Source organism: Puma concolor, chromosome D1 (assembly GCF_028749965.1).
Source record: "Puma concolor isolate L17-30 chromosome D1, mPumCon1.1.hap2, whole genome shotgun sequence".
NCBI classification, from domain to species: Eukaryota; Metazoa; Chordata; class Mammalia; order Carnivora; family Felidae; genus Puma; species Puma concolor.
Genome location: NC_141676.1, coordinates 83161639 through 83179471, shown reverse-complemented (window position 1 = coordinate 83179471; position 17833 = coordinate 83161639). Strand labels below are relative to the sequence as shown.

At 38.9% G+C, this 17833-nt stretch overlaps 1 protein-coding gene across 2 annotated transcripts in view; it reads right to left on the bottom strand.

Moving 5' to 3' along the window:
• The window catches only part of ARHGAP42 (Rho GTPase activating protein 42), a 325984-nt gene extending 308511 nt beyond the window's left edge, over nt 1-17473 (bottom strand). The window contains exon 1 of one of the 2 annotated variants that reach the window (XM_086678623.1): nt 16765-17473. In XM_086678623.1, the coding sequence (XP_086534749.1) occupies nt 16765-16918 (154 nt within the window). In that variant the 5' untranslated portion in view covers nt 16919-17473. The remainder of the gene's footprint in view (nt 1-16764) is intronic. The other variant, XM_086678622.1, reaches the window with a different exon arrangement.
• Nucleotides 17474-17833: the final 360 nt, after the last annotated feature.

Sequence of the window (17833 nt, the reverse complement as noted above, 5' to 3'; positions counted from 1 at the left end):
GACAGTAAGATCATATTTTCACAGGACATTCATTTGCATCTAATAATTCACAAAACATTAAAAAAGAAATTAAACCCACTACAGGTGAGTTCTCATGGACAACAGGAGAACGACAACCTTATAGTATTAATACTAGTTATATTTTAACAAAACACCAGGCGTAATTAATTTGTCCATGAAAACAGTGTGCTTATCACAAGCAAACAAAACAGCCCAAACCTGGATATGTACATTTTATGATAGCCTCGATATGCCATTTTTAAAAGAATGAAAATAGAAAGTGCTCAAAGATAACTGTATAAAAGAGAAACCAAATTAAATAGCCAGAAATTGGAAGATGGGAAAGCAAGTAGGGAAAAGATATGAAGACTATAAATTAAGAAAATCACTATCAAATTATTAACAGAGAATTGTTAACACGTGCCATTCCTAGCAAGGGGAAATGGGTTATAATGAGTGACTCAACTAATCAGGATTTACCCCTGACCTGGAGGAGGTTTAAGTCGCTGAACAAACTCACATTGTTATAGAAGGGATGAAAGGGCAAAGATGCTGGGTAGGAAATCAGTATTACCTGCTGCAGAAAAGGTACCATAATTGGGATCACTTTTCCAGTGGGTATAAACACTTTAAGGTCCTTGACACATATTACTAATTTACAATGCTATCAGCAGCATACGGAAGGTAAAAGTCTTAGTACACCCTAATTTTAAAAAGGCATTAAAAAATCTTTTAGCAATGTTAATGGATAAAAATGGATACTTTACATTCATTTTCATTTCTCTGACTCTCCATAAAGGGTAACAGCTGTATTTATCCTTTGGCTTATCAACTGTCCTGTATCTAGTGTTCACTGATCTGATGACTTCCTAACCACCTTCTTCCCCCATTTATCTTACAGATATTAACCATTTGGTTATGGGTAAATATTCATCACCAACTTACATCTATTGAGAAAATGTTCTCAGTGGACAATATGAACACCTACATTCAAGAGGAAGGAAGAGGTGAAAGAAATCTGGAAGACTACAAAGAAAAAGTTGGAAAGTCAATGAAAAGATTGCTAAGGGAACATATATGGCTCCACAGAAGCCCAGGGAGAAGCTTCAGGAAGCAAGGAATGGGATGGTCAAATAAGCAACAGTCCAGTAAAACTATGACCACATATATCCTAAGCTTTAGAATATCTCAGTGTTAAGTTTTCACAAAGTCAACACAGTCATGTATTCAACAGTTACCTGTCAATAAATATGTACCTGACAGAGTACTGAACATAAAGAATGAGACATAGACCATAGTTTAGGAGAACCTGGGATAGGAGTGTGTGCACATGTATAATTTGGAGGGGCTAGTACAATTCAGATAAGTAGAACAAATGGTCAGAAAGAGTCGAAGGCCAAAAGATACCCTAAGGGACTAGTTTCTCCTCTCAGATTAATTTGGTAAGTAACTCCTTTAAAAAACTACATTGTTTATAAAAGATAAAGTGATTTGTAATTCCAAAAGACTAATAACTGAGGACCTGAAAAGAAACATGCACGAACTGACAAACTGTCCACAATAAGAAAAAGAAGCGGGGCGCCTGGGTGGCGCAGTCGGTTAAGCGTCCGACTTCAGCCAGGTCACGATCTTGCGGTCCATGAGTTCGAGCCCCGCGTCAGGCTCTGGGCTGATGGCTCAGAGCCTGGAGCCTGTTTCCGATTCTGTGTCTCCCTCTCTCTCTGCCCCTCCCCCATTCGTGCTCTGTCTCTCTCTGTCCCAAAAAAAGTAAATAAAAGTTGAAAAAAAAAAAAAAAAAGAAGCAATCTAAAACGTGTGAGCCTGAAGAAGTTTTAAAAATAGTTGTTTCTGATTTCTAGTTAAGTTCCAGCAGATGCAGCAGCTGCAATCCAACAACAGAGTATGCTAAGGTTCAGCAAACTCTGTGTCACAAGGTATATACCAGAGGCTTCATCTCAGAGTAACAGATGAATGCAAATTTTAGTCAGGGAAATTTCTTTAAAAGATGAAAGTCTTATTCCATCACATAGCTGATACATGATCCAATTTCCTTTGGGTGAACTGTAGCAAAGTGCAGATGTTTCCTTACTCAATATGTAACCTACTCTGGTTTTACTTACATTTCAAATGTAGACTGCTTTAAATTACTTACACATAAATATCACCTTCAATCTGAGCACTTTTGGTCATAGATATGCTAATAGTAAAAAAAATGAAGCAAGAAAAATATTTGAAATAATGGTACAAATTTATATATAAATATATAATGGTATACATATTATGACTATATTTATATTTTTAAGTGTATTCATGTAGACATGGAAAGCTAAATAAAATAAAGTTTATCATCATGAAAGGCATTTTAAATATTTTTTAACACTGAGGTTATTTCATTTTATCTATTAAAAAAAATACACCATGATTGGGGCGCCTAGGTGGCTCAGTCAGTTGAGAGTCCGACTTCAGTTCAGGTCATGATCTCACAGCTCGTGAGTTCGAGCCCCACATCGGGCTCTGTGCTGACAGCTCAGAGCCTGGAGCCAGCTTTGGATTCTGTGTCTCCCTCTCTCTCTGCCCCTCCCCCACTCATGCTCTGACTCTCTCTCTCTCTCTCTCTCTCAAAAATAAATAAACACTCAAAAAACTTTTAAAAAAATACACCATGATTATAATAGCAACCATATGCTAAGTACAGTTTACAATAACTGTGAAACCCTCATGAAAAAGTAGGTATTATTATTATTATTATTATCCCCATTGTGAAATGAGGAAACCAGAGTTTAAGAAAGAGAGAGACTTACTAGGGCCACGTGTGTGTGTGTGTGTGTGTGTGTGTGTGTGTGTGTGTAAAGAGTGAAGAATGGAAGAATGAAGAATGGACATATTCACATTCTCATATGAGATCCCTATGCTGTGTTGACTGCTATGCACAAGGTGACATGCACAAGTTACCCTTGGTTACAGAGAAAGGCTATCTGAAGAAATAAAAGGTACACAAGGTACCTTCTAGGTCTTAGCACCAAGTAGTAACAACACACACACTATACAGTATCACCAGCATGCCCTAAGTAAAGGCAAATCCAGAAGAGCTGGACCTCTGTTCTGTACTTCCAAGGTCTAGAACAGTATCTGACATATATCAAGTGCTAATAAATATGCTGAATGAGGGGCACCTGGGTGACTCAGTCAGTCAAGCATCCGACTCTTGATTTCAATTCAAGTCATGATCTCATGGTTTGTGGGTTCGAGCCCCACATCAGGCTCTGTGCTGACAGCACACATAAACTTTAAAATAAATAAATAAATAAATAAATATGCTTAATGAATATGTAAGTCAGTGTTCCATTCTCTCTTCTTCACATCTCTCCTGGCCCATCACACTGTGAACTTTGTATTTTCTCCTTTTCTCCTCCCCACTCTTGCCACTCTGCACATATGTAAAAATTGCCATTGCCCTATATTTCCATTATGAGATTTTTAAATACTTACCCATGTATAATGAAAATTAAAAGAACATGAAATGTTTCCTCCTTAAATATCTACCAAGTGATTCTGTTTTTCTTCAACAAATAAAAAGGTCATATCTGAATTTGCTATGGAAAATTATAACTTTGCCTTAAATATACATTTAACTCTCAAACTGCTTTCTATCATAAACAATGTAATGTAAATGTCTATAAACCTACTAAGTTTCTATACATAAAGGAGTTCCAACATAAAGTTACCATATGACCCAATAATTCCATGCCTAAGGATATATCCAAGAGAATGAAAACATATGTCCACACAAAACAGGTACATGAATGCTTGTACATTATCAATAATAGCAATAATAATAAGGAAACACCAAAATGTCCTTCAACTAATAAATGGATAAACAAAATGTGCGGTATAATCATACAATTGAATATCTGGCAATAAAAAGGAATAAAGTACCAATACATACTAAAATATGAATGAGCCTTGAAAACATGCTAAGTGAAAGAAGCCAGTCATAAAAGGCCATAGACTGCATCATTCCATTTATATAAAAATGGTTCAGAAACAAAGTATATTAGTAACAATTGTCAGGAGCTAGGGAAGAGAGATAATGGGTTATGGGATTTCTTTTAAGGCAATAAAACTATTCTAAAATTAGATACTGGTTCCAAAATATATAAAGAACTCATACAACTTAATAGCAAATAAACGATCTGATTAAAAAATGGGCAGAGGACCTGAATAGACATTTTCCCAAAGACATACAGGCAACAGACATTTGAAAAGGCATTTGACATCACTCATCATCAGGGAAATGCAAATCAAATCCACGATGAGGTGTCATCTCATACCTGTTAAAATGGCTATCATCAAAAAGATAAGAGATAACAAGTGTTGGTAAGGATGTGGAGAAAAGGGAACACTTCTACACTGTTGGCAGGAATATAAATGGTGGAGTCACATGGAAATAGCATGGAGGTTTCTCAAAAAATTAAAAACAGAACTACCATATGATCCAAGAAACCCACTGCTGGGTGTATATCCAAAGAAAATGAAAACAGAATATTGAAGAGCTATCTGTACTAGCATGTCCACTGCAATATTATTCACAATAGTTAAGATATGGAAAAAAGTATCCACCAAAAGATAAATTAATAAAGAAGATGTATATATACAATGGAATATTATTCAGCCATGAGAAAAAAGGAAATCTTGCCATTTGTGACAACTTGGATGGACTGTGAGGGCATTATGCTAAGTAGAATAAACTAGACAGAGAAGGACAAATACTGTATGGTATCACTTATATGTGGAATCAAAAAAATAAAAATAAAAAATAAAGCAAACTCATAAAAAGAAAGAAGATTGGTAGCTTCCAGGGGCTAGGAGTTAGGAGAAATAGGAGGAGGTTGATGGTAAAGGATACAAATTTCCAGCTATAAGATGAATTAGAGACAAGGATCTAACTTAAAACATAGTAACTATAGTCAATAATACTGTATTATATAATTGAAATTTGCTAAGAGAGTCGAACCTAAATGTTCTCACCAAAAAAAAAGGATAACTATGTGAGTTGATGGATATGTTCATTAACTAGCTGGCAGGAGTCCATTCACAATGCACAGATAACAAATCACCAATGTGCACATTTTAAGTATGTCACACCTTGGTTCCACATCGTTGTTCAGCCTCTTTCATCCCTCTCTTCAATGGGTGTCACAAAACATCACAGCCAGTCAGCTGTGAATATCCATAGAACTCTAATTTCCATCAGAGCAGTGTCAGGAACCAAGGAAAAAATGGGAAGAAAAGGACATGCACCAGAGTTTAAACCTGGCGAACCTGGAGGCTGTTATTCTCACTCACTCACTGCTACTCCTTGTTCAGGATTACTAACAGTCTCTATTTTCTTTCTGTAACCCCAAAGAGGCTGGCTTTTTCCAGCTCTTCCTTCACTTTGCAAACTGTCCCTGAAGTCTAGGCTCCCCAGGGCAGAGTTCCCCTTAAACTCATAGATCCCTTAAGAAATTGTTTTTGTTGTTGTTTTAAATGATCTGTTTTGTCCTTGTGGTACCATCCAAATATCCTCTCCTGGCGATTCTGACACCAATTCAATAATACTGCCTTTCCTTAACCACCTAGCTAACAGGCTCAATTCAATTATCTCAGGGAGCCAACTGAATCTTCCTCTTTAATTTTTTTTTTTTAACGTTTTATTTTTGAGACAGAGAGAGACAGAGCATGAATGGGGGAGGGGCAGAGAGAGAGGGAGACACAGAATCGGAAGCAGGCTCCAGGCTTTGAGCCATCAGCCCAGAGCCCAACGCGGGGCTCGAACTCACGGACCATGAGATCGTGACCTGAGCTGAAGTCGGCCGCTTAACCAACTGAGCCACCCAGGCGCCCCAGAATCTTCCTCTTTAATTCTTAATGAAATATCTTTTTTCCCCATAATTCCCTGTCCCCAAAACCTTCCAGCAATGTCCCACCAATCTCATCATTTTCTATTCTCATCAATAACCATCTCACCTCAAATATAATTACATTTACAAAATTCTGTGTGGCATAAGAAACGCCCTGGAAAGTGCTTTTCTAAGCCACTAGCTGCCTTCCATAGAGAAACCAGTGTGAAAAAAAATATCTCTCATAGGCAGCTTGGCCTATTTTATTTTTTAAAATTGCCCAGCAATCTATTTCACTTCTGAGAAGTGCAAGTTGTGACCATCATTTAAATAACTTTTATAGACCCCTGACCTGAGCCAACAGAAATAAAGCAACAGCAGATACCCATAAAGTCTCAACATCTATACTGCCTATTCATAATCCCTAAATGCCAACCTAATGCTTTCTTGGTTCCCAGACCATAGCAAATACTTGCTTAAAAGAAAAAAGGTAAACCAAAATCATGCCACATCTTATAATCATTTCCTAACAAATAGATTTAATTTGGGAGACAAATAAGCCCATGCTTTAACATTCAACTAAAGCATTTCCACTTTAAAAATCTCATTTCTACAGAATATGGTAATAATGTTGACAAGACCATTATGTGTTACATGTAGTCTTGAAAAAGAAACCGAAATTATTAGGATCACAATGATCCTGCGTAAAACAAATGAAAATAATGTTACATTTTTATATTATTATGCATTATTTCCATGGCCCACACAAAAATCCTACAGGAAATATAGAGCAAACGTTATTCCCATTTTTTATGAAAAAAATAGGTTCTGAGACAAGTAGCTTGTACCAATGCCACTACTTAGTAGCAGCACCAGGACTAGAATAAAGTTGTAATTCCTATTGCTATCTGCTGTCCCTTGGATTATCCAGTCCCAAAAATCAGTACACCCAAGCTTGAGCACTTACAAATAAAGCCTGTTGGAAAAAATATTAAAAAGCAAATTTGTGGTCCTCATTCTGTGGCTCATTCATTCCAACAGATATTCAAAAACTTCCTCCATATTATATACTCTTCTTAGTAAAATGAAATTGGTTGATGTTTAGCAATCACTGAGCATCCACAATGTGGTCACAGCTGACAGAATACCGATATCCTTGGCACCTAGAAGTTTGTATTTGAAAGAACAAGTAAAATGTAATAGAGACACACAGGGGGTATGTCATGTGACTACACAGCCATGAACTGGAGTGACACATCTACAAGCCAAGGAACATCTTGTACTGGCAACACCCAAAGCTAAAGGAGGCAAGGAAAAATCATCCCCTTGAGCACAGCCCTGCTGACACCTTGATTTTGGACTTCTGGCCTCCAGAACTATGAGAGTATAAATGTCTATTGTTTTAAACTAAAAAAAAAAAAAAAAAAGTGTTATTTCCAAACATAGGCAGAGAAAATCTAATTTACGGTATCTGGGGGCACAAAATTACAGGACTAACTAAATGCCCTAATCTGGCAAGAGTGAAAAACTTGAGTTTAAAAACTGGAGAAGGAAACAGGAAGAGTTAGAAGGACTCAGATGTTCCTTTATGAGATGACCAGGTGGATGAGGCTATAAATGAAGAAATGAGAACACAAAGAGAACAAGGTGGAGAGCAAGAAAGAAATTGTTTTGACACACCATTGAGTCTGAGGTCCCTGAAGTACATCCATGTGGTGATATGCTGGTAAAAATCAGGTCCAGAGCTCAGGAAAATGAGGTTAGGGCTAGAGCCCAGGAGGACATGTTAATCACTCAAGGAAAGCAAACAGTAAAAGGGCTAAGAAGGAATCTTTGTATACTATCAACATTTAAGAGAAGGATACAGGAAATAAACTAAAAAAGGAAGATGAATCAGCAACATCACATACTAAGAAAAATGGTGCAGTAATGGAGCTGGGATCCAGAGGAAGTAATAATTAGTGATGTTAGAAAGGGTCACCTAAAGAAAACCAGGATTGACAAGCAGTCAACACAAGCCTTGAAAAGTCCCTCCCTATTACCTCCTATGTTGACATCATTTTTTTCATAAGTACACAGCTTTTCCACATCTTCTGCAAATAGTATGGCCCTAGAAAAGTCACCCCCTATTATCTCTTTTGTTGACAGTTTTTAATGGGAACTATCTCCCTCAAATTTTGCACAACCCAACTTTTACAACAGTTGGAAGGCTACCTTCTTATTCCTTTGATTCTCTAATGTCACATAGTAACTTTCTCATACGAGATACACAAGGCCCAACACAAGTTACAAAACCATAATATTTAAATTCTTTTCTCAACCAATTTTAAATTTGCTTCCCCTTGTTTACCTCTCTCACCACTACCACCACCCCACCATCCCCTTTTTTGGGCCACATCGTTCATTCAGACGTTGTGAGAAATAAGGAAATTAAATGAAGAAGAGAAAATTCTCACCAAGGCAAAGTAAAATCAATTTACACAGCTTCCATTTGGAAAGGGATAATATACATACTGAATACTCACTTCTATTAGCAGCTTATCACTCTCCTCCACACACAAACATATACCAGTTTTCTAAATTAAATCACCACTTTTACTGTATACTGAAGAGAAAACTGAAGCTGGGTCTTTCATCTGGATAAGCTCCAATTATGTGTTTATACACAAGGGAATACTATTTGGCATGACTTTCATAAACAAGCAGGCAGTATGGCTTTTTAGATTTGTGTGAGGAAACAAAGAAATTCCGCTACTGAGAAATCTGTCTGACTTCCAAATGAAAGGGGTCATAGTGTGTCTACCAACTTTTTCCCAGAGTAAAGCCAAGGTTCATGGAGAACTCTACTAATGTAGCAAGGTTATACATGTGCAGCATTTTTTCCGATTTTTTTAAATACCACCTGACATTGAGAACCAATCCAGGATGCTTCCCCATCCTTCACAAAATATAAAGCATTGCCCATTGTAGCTAATATTCACCCACGTCAGATAAACCAACAACACACAAAATGTCATGTTTTGATATTTTAAAATGCCATTAGGAACAGACCTTTATCATAGAATCTAAATATTGGAACTGAAAAGTCTTAATAATTAATATAAAATAATGTACAAAGATTTCATCAGTCTTATTTTTAGACTTTTCTCAACAGATTCCATAAAAAATTACAATTAAAAGAATTACTCTCAAATGGAAAATTAAAAGTCCTAGGAAAATTAGTACTTTATTTTTCTTTTATGCATGCATACCTCTGCAAGAAAGGAAAAATGCTGAAAAAAACTGGCAGATTATCAGCCACTATAAGCCACCTTACTATTCCACAATTTGTTTTTTCTGAAGCAAATCACAGTCCTCACTGAGAGATATACACGTGTGCTTTGTGGTAATGCTTTCTTCTGTGTTGCAATTGGATTCTTGGTAATAAAACAGAATACTGCAGATATGAACTATGACAAACTCTGATTAACCAAGTATCCCCATTAGATGTAATCTTACAGAGAAGGATCCACATTACCAGAAATATCCAGGCCAAAATTTAAATTCACCTGGCCAGGGGCGCCTGGGTGGCACGGTGGATTAAACGTCTGACTTTGGCTCAGGTCATGATCTCACGGTTAGTGAGTTTGAGCCCCACATCCAGCTCTGCTGTCAGCACAGAGCCTGCTTTGGATCCTCTCTCTTACTCTCCCTCTGCCCCTCCCCCACTCCCTCTCTGTCTCTATCTCAAAAATAAATAAACATATAAATAAATAAATTCACCTGGCCAAAGACAAAACTATTAATATAATTATATTTGTAATGACTGTCCTGCTTTCATCCTGCCCCTTTTCCTTTGCTTTCAAGGGCTATTACGATTAAAAAATATGTAAATTTCTACACTTATACTAAGCCCAGTCATTACAACTCAGAGTATGGCAGCTGCAAAAGATGAAGCACAGATTCCATGAACTAGACAGCCAGGTTCTTAGCAAATGGTTTTAATTTTCAGGATGAAAGTCAGCAAGAAACAGGTAGCAAGTCCTCAGCTGATGAAGCCAAATCAACTGGGACACACTGTAAGGATTATTAGATCCTGGGCAGAGGTTCAGCAGGCTGGAGGAAAAAGGAAGGCTGGCCCAGCTGCCAGCTGAAACTGGTGGGTGGCAGGTGGAACTACAGAGGGGATGACACCTGCTTAGAAGGCTGAAATGAGTGGAAATTACCATCCAGACAGCAGGGATGGCTGGGGCCAAAAGAGGCGGCAATCACAGCTCTGGCAAGAAACAATTTTCATGAAAGAGATTCAAGACAAAATAAACCCCCTTTCCTCAACCCTTTCTTACCTGTCCATAATAAATATTTCATTGTTGAATATTTACCAAACATGGCTTAATGGTCTAAATTTTTTAATCTAATATTTCCCTTCATAAATCTAAATAAAATATCTGCCATTTTCTATGTATTCATTACTTAAAATTGCAGTCAGCCCAAAGCAATACTGAATGTAAGCTGTATTATTTTTTTATTTGAGTAATGCTAACATATCACAACCCAATAAACATTGTGCTTTTAAGTTAATAATTCAAAGGATGTTTGTTAAAGCAGCTTTTCAGTGACTTAACATTTTAGTGGTTACCTCAGCTTTCTATACTCTCGGGGTACCTTGATCATAACTGTCAGAGATGGCAGTGTAAAGGTGGTTACTGCTAAGCCATTCTCCCACTAACTGATTCTGTGGCCTCAAACAAGACAGCCCCTCAATTACTACCTGCTGAAAAAGGAAATCCAAGGGAAATAAAGACAATGTAAATGGGTACCCATTAAGTTCATGTTGAGCATCATAAGAGAAGTAAATGGAATTACTCAGCCAGCCCAAATTACTTCCACTTTGATAAGCACCAAGGCTGCCATTTAAATTCACACAAGTGTAACTGCTTTTACTTGCAACATCTCTGAAGCAGAACCTGAAAGCACCACATTCCTAATCTACCAGTTCTTAAAATTAATTACAGTTCATTTGAAAGATACAGTTACTTCTGATCATTTAACTCTAATTCTAATGGCTTAAGAACCAAATGAATGGTTGAAGTAATTACACATCCATACCTTTGGTTAGACTGCCCAGCTAAACAAGCAAAACAACCTTAGTGAAAGCCGCAGCAGTGAAGGAGCTCTTGCAGGGTAAACAAGAATCAGCAATGAGTTCCATTCATAAGTGGAACCTAGGTACTAGGTACTAAATAAAACCTAGGTACAAGTTTAAATACAAAAAATGGCCAAACAATAGCAATTTTTACTAAAAGCTGAAAGATGACCAAATAAACAGCACATAACTATATAAAGTCTCAAACTTCTTAAACTTGTTTTTTTCCTTTTAACCCCTTCCCTGTGTCACCAAAAACTCTAGTAGTAAGGTGGGCCCAGAACATACACACAAAATAGTGAAGAAACAAGTGAAACCAGGCTAAGGTGAGTTTGAGACACACAACAAGCAGAAGGCAGGTATCCCTCACCCTTTTCACAGTCTCAAGGTAGCCTTTGCATCCCTGGTAAACAACTACTTAATCCCCAGATCACAAGTGTACCATAGCAGTGTACTTCAAACTGGGGTCTAGGAACACAGAGGGCAATAAACACCAGAAATTGTGTGCTTCCCTCTTGCTCATGTCCTAATGTTTTCATTAACTGCATATTTTATATCTAAACTTAGGAGCAATCAACCTCTACCACTCAAATAGGTGCCCTTCTTATTTGTGTCATGCATCGCTAGTGTCAGGCACTACTCGTTAGGAACAGAGGCAATACGACCACTAAATAAATAGTTTGTGATAGAGAGGAGGCCATCATCTGGGCAAGCAGTTTTAAGAACTGCAGTTTCAACTGGGAAAAGCAAAGAGAAAATGAATCGTCAACATACAAGACATTATCAGCAATTTTTATACAAGGGGAAATTTCATTTCAGTAAATCATCATCAACCATTACATTAATTAAATGTAGTTGACAAGCTTTTTTATTGGTTTCACATTATTTTATTTAATTCATAAATTGATTTGCTTTTAAGATTGTATGAATAAGCATTAGAATTAGTTTTGTGCTTATATATAACTACCATAATAAATAACTGACTCTAATATTAGAGTCCACTAACTTTTCTTCCCTCTAAAAGAAGCCTACACATAGAAGTTTGAGAAACATCCAAAATGCAGAGAAGATACCTGGACAATTCCACCTTAAGGCAATGAAAGGAAGCACTGGTAATAAGTTTGTTTCTTAAATTGTTTGTTTTGATCCTTAAATTCCACATGGGTGGAATCATATATCTGTCTTTCTCTGATTTATTTCACTTTGCATTATATCCTCTAGCTCCAACCATGTTGTTGCAAATGGCAAGATTTCATTCTTTTTTGTGGCTTAGTAATATTCCATTATGTACACCACATTAAAGAGAGAGAGAGAGAAAAAAACCAAGAAACAGACTCTTAACTAGAGAGAATAAACTGATGGTTACCAGAGAGGGGAAGGGGCATGTGTGAAACAAGTGATGGGGATTAAAGAGTACTCTTCTCACAATGAGCAGTGGGTAATGTATCGAATTGTTGAATCACTATATTGTACACCTGAAACTAACACTATACGTTAACTATACTGGAATCAAAATTAAAAACTGAAATAAAAAAAAGAGAGAGAGAAAGAAAAAAGAAAGAAGGGAAGGCCCCAAGATGCCACAGGGCAAGTGGAGGAAAGAATGTTCATATACTCCCCACCCAATAATTCAATTAAATGAATACAATTCTATTTCTGTCTATCCTTTTTTTTTCTCTTTTCTGTTTTTGGGAGGAGGGGAAGTCTATTTTTGCAAGGACAAAACTCACATAAATATCTAAAATTATAAAGTATAAATTAAAGGGGGAATTTATGAGAAAGCCATTTTGAGGTGACCCTTTGAATATGATCTTTAAAAGAAGAAAATCAATAAGCAAAAATAGCCTATGATTTCACAACTCAAATTTTGAGGCTGATACCTGTTAAAGCAACAGAGTTCATAGAATAACATTTGATGAAAAGGGTGGAGGATTTTGAGTCACAGCATGAACTAAAACCCAATTCTCCAGTATCAAATATTCTCAAGTATTGCTCACCAAATGTCTGTATGACATATAACAAAACGAACAAATAATTCTAGTGGTAAGATATTTATAGATCTTCCTTCACTATATAGGAAAGGCAGGACTCAGAGAGGTTAAGTTACTTGCCAATTATCACACAGCATTTGACAGCACCAGAATTTATTTTTTCTTTTTTTTAAGTTTATTTTGAGAGAGAGAGAGAAAGAGAGAGAGAGCACACACAAGTGTGGGAGGGGCAGAGAGAGAGGGAGAGACAGAATCCCAAGCAGGCTCCACACCATCAGCACAGAGCCTGATGTGGGGCTCAAACCCACAAACCATGAGATCATGACCTGAGGCAAGATCAAGAGTCAGACACTTAACCAACTGTGTCACCCAGGTGCCCCTGACAGCACTAGAATTTAAATTCAGGTCTAGGTTAATCCACTTAATTAGCTGTCATCCATTTTCTTAAAGTGGATGTGAATATGAAAAGCAATAATTTATTTTAAGAATGTTAAGTATCTTACTTATGTTATTTAAAACTGAAATCATGTAGTCAAGCAAGGTTTTCCTTTCTTTATAAGGACCCTTCCAAATACTCTACTAAAGAAACTATTAACCTTAAAAATAACACTGACAGTTATTTTAACCAGCAAAAATGGGTTTATTCGGAAGTAAGAGAAATGCAATGCTGGACAAGCAAGCTATCACAAAACCATAGGTAAATCTAGAAAACAGAGAAGAGGAATGTTACTTTATGGAGAAGTTGGAGAAGTTCTGAACCCCTGTTGTCTGTTGTCTATTGGAGAAAAGCACGAGTTCAGAGTGATGATGCTTTCTCATTGGATGAGTTGCAGGGATAGATTTCTTGTAGTAAATGCAGTGAACATCTTTCCCTGTTGGGGTCTGTAACTGATGATTCTCTCCTGTTGAGATTCTTTTATTAGGGGTCTGTAACTGACAATACTCCTGTAATTGACATTGAATGGTACCTACCAGCCTCCCCTTCTAACATGCCTAGACTGCCTTTGTAGTTTCCCTTCATGTAATTCTCAAAAAAGGTACATCCTGAAGTAAAAATCAAAAAGCATATGAGACTCCTTACCTGGGGCAGCTGGGTGGCTCAGTCGGTTAAGCCTCCAACTTTGGCTTAGGTCATGATCTCTCAGTTCATGAGTTCAAGCCCCACGTTTGGCTCTGTGCTGATAGATCAGAACCTGGAGCCTGCTTTGGAATCTGTGTCTACCTCTCTCTCTGCCTTTCCCCTGCTCACTCCCTGTCTGTCTCAAGAATAAACAAACATTTTTTTTAATTAAAAAAAAAAGTATATGTGACTCCTACTGAAATAGTTACATATGTATTAGCCAAAAGTCCATGCCAAAATTCTCACCAGAAGAGCTATGAACTAGGATAGAAATAATAGAAGATGCTTAGATGATGACTGTCAGCTCAGGAAGGCTATATTAAGAAACCAGTAATTATTAATGAAAATAACAGCAAAGTTCTAAAAATAAAACTGAAGTGGATAACGGATACACTTACTGAAACAGTAGGTACAGAGAATGGAAAGGCATAGTTGAAAGGGAAGGTGAAGGCTCCCTAGAGCAGAAAAGAAAAACAGTCAGAAGGGACAGAACTGGGGAAAGGAGGGCTTCTTGGTGGATCTGGGATAGAACTATAAGCAGGCTTCAAAGTCCTGTAGGCACACTCTTACCCTAGCTGAGCAGCTTCGGAGAGCTGGCACTTAGCAGCTGCAGCCTAGCCTCATTGCATCCTTCCCAAGGGACAGAAGGTGGCTTGGTGGGAAAAAAGCAGTGCCATCATGTGACTTCAAGAGATCCTCTACTCCAAATCTCTATTTGCAGCTGATGCTGGGAATTATTTCAACAAGGAATAAAATGTCTTCCTTCCATAATGATATAAATAACCAAATATTAATTAAAATAATGTACTCTCATCACAAACCTAAGAATTCTAGAAAGACGGCAGGTTGTATATTTAAGCGCTTATGACCAAATGAACAAGACAGGTTCTGCATGTTCAAGGAGCTTACACTGTCATGATTTCCTCACTTATACATGGAAAAACCAACTTATTAAGGATAGGAATCACCTGATTTTTGCAAGACTAGATTAAAAAATCATAATAAAATACATACTATTACTAGCAAAATAACATGCATTTCAGAGTTTTTATCACAGCTATGGAAGTGTTTTCAATTTTTGAAACGCTAAAATTGATCTCCCCAGCAAAATGAGGAGAAAATATCACTTGTAGACCACCTGGCAGCTCCAGCAAGAGTCAGCTTGGCACTTAGCACTCGGAAATGGGGAAACTCTTTCGGAAGAGGCTAAAATGCAAAGATGCCAGTCCTGAAACCTCAACCAGAGTTTGCGAACCAGAAGGAAGGTGAGTTCACATTTGTGTATGTACAGAATGGAAAGAACTGCATATAAGTTATTTTTTTCACAGACCAGTAAATACTGTTACCAGTAGCAGCCTCAAATTCAGAAATTGAATGAATGTGGGTATAAAACATATCCTCTTTACCCTAGTTAAGTAACACAAGTGATAAGTAAATGTTTTGGCATTTGGGATGGTTAAAAAGATTTGGGAGCACCCTTATTTCAAGATATTTTGCTAAGCTCTATTCTTACCATTAATACATGCTTCAAAATACAGCTCAGATGCTAATGTCTCAGTGTTGGGCACACACACATCCCCAACATGTTGTTACTGACCTTTCACGATGATGGTTCCCCTACATTTGTCCTGGGGATTGCTAGATCTCCTAAAAGCTCTCCAACTTATGAAAATACCTCACTCACCCAGTCATCAGAGACCAGATAATTCAGGACTTCATTTCAGTAGCTAAAACCTTCAGAAGCTTCCTTTAAGATGCAAATACTTCCTGGGAAAGGTACAAGTTAAGCCTTATCAATTACATCACTTCATTTTCTCTAAGAGAAACTGGAGTTAAAACTAAGACTGTCCTAGGTCTTAGTAACTGAAAGTGAAAACCAGCAGATTCAAGAGGGAGTAAAGAAAATCGGCTGGGAAAAGGAAGTGGGGAAAAATCCCTAAGGGCAGTTTTTACTTATATAATAATCAGAAATTCTGGTTGACCTTTAACCATCAACTCTCATCCCCAATGACTCGACCAACATCAGATTTACAATATAAACCAAAAATTAAGACGCAACAAAAAAACTGGTAGAGACTAAATCCACCGGTCCATGCTGTCTTCGATCATCTCCATCATCCTCCTAATGACAAAATTGTAAATGTCTATTTTTTTAAAAAGCCAATTCTGTGATCGATTGTGCCCAGTGAAGAGCCACTGATACACATAAGAAATCAGTATTTTCTTTGAATATCACTAAACTACCTTTATTTTATCCTTAAGACAAATTCTTGAATCCCTCCTTCAGGACTTTTGAAAAAGTGTTCAAATCAGGCATAATAAAATTACAAACAATCAAAAAAGGACCAATAGTCTCCAACATTTTTCCAGGAGCGTTATACAAAAAGATAACTTTGAACAACTTTCCTCAAGATACACTCCTGTGTCCAGTGGAGGACTTCCCCTTCTCTGTAGACATTACTTAAGTAAAGAACACCTAAGAACAAACTTTGTTGGCCACCAGCAGGGGAGCTCTTCAGCTTTTGTCCCAAACCCATTCAAACAAAAGAAGCCCCGAGTCCTCCATCCCACCCCTCAAATCCGCACCCCGCGGGGACTCGCCACAACCCTGCGCGCCCTCCATCCGCCCCTGCCCTATCCACTTACTCCTCAGCGCCCCAATGAGCAGAGAGCCGTCCTTAATGAGCTCTTTAATGAACTTGTTGGTTCGCTCCAGCTCAATCTCGTGACACTGCAGGCGCTCCCTGAAATCTGGGCTGTCCAAGTAGGAATCGCTGAACTCCAGAGTAGGCAGCCCCATGGCACAGACGCTACCAGTGGCTGCCGGGGCACGTCCCGGCCGGCGGTGAGGGCGGGAACAGCCGGCGACCGCGGCCGGCGCTGAGGACGCACGATCGCGGGGAACAAGCCAAACGCTAGGGGACCGCGCAGAGGAAATGGGCCCCGAGCGCCGCGCCGCCTTGCACCCGGCTCCCGGGGCGCGCGGACGCCTCCGGGCTCAGTCTTCTTCCCCTGCGGCGAGGAGTGTGCAGACTCTGGCGGTGGGCCGAGGCGCGGGTCCGCTCAGGTCGTTGTCATCAGAGCGCATCGTCGCTGCGAACAGCTAGGCGGCGGAGGCTCCGGGCCGCGGCCGGAGCAGGAAAGTTATCCCACGGCGAGCACACACTTCCGGCACCTCCACTCTCCTACTCTCTTGACAGTCGTTTGTGCTCTGAGCCACTCTGGACAGGCCAGGGAAGCCCTCCCCCTCGGCGGACGCAGGCTCAGAGAGCTTGCAAATCGGGCCTGAGCTGGGAGACCCTCCTCCAGCCGCCGCACTCCCACCCCGCGCCACCCCTCCTCTTCTCCCAGTCACCCTCGGCCGCCACCCACCCGCCCGCACTAGGCTCATGCGCTGCGCGCGGCTGCGGCGTAGTTGCGCTCACGCCTTCGCCAGGGGCGTCAGCTCTGTCTCCTCCCCGGCACCTGGAGCTGACTAGCTCATGGCAACACTTTGCGGTTCTCCACGTCCCAAAGGATCTCAAACTCCCAACGTACCTCCCCTACCCGTCTTTCTCACCACCCGTACCCTAAAATTGCCTGGGAGAGAAACCAACTTTAACTTTCCTTGAAGTTTGGGAAGTCATTTTGAACTCCGGTTGGAAGATGGTACTTTTTAGCATTAGTTTAGATTTTATTTCACACGTTTCCACTAAATACGTATAAATTCCAGATT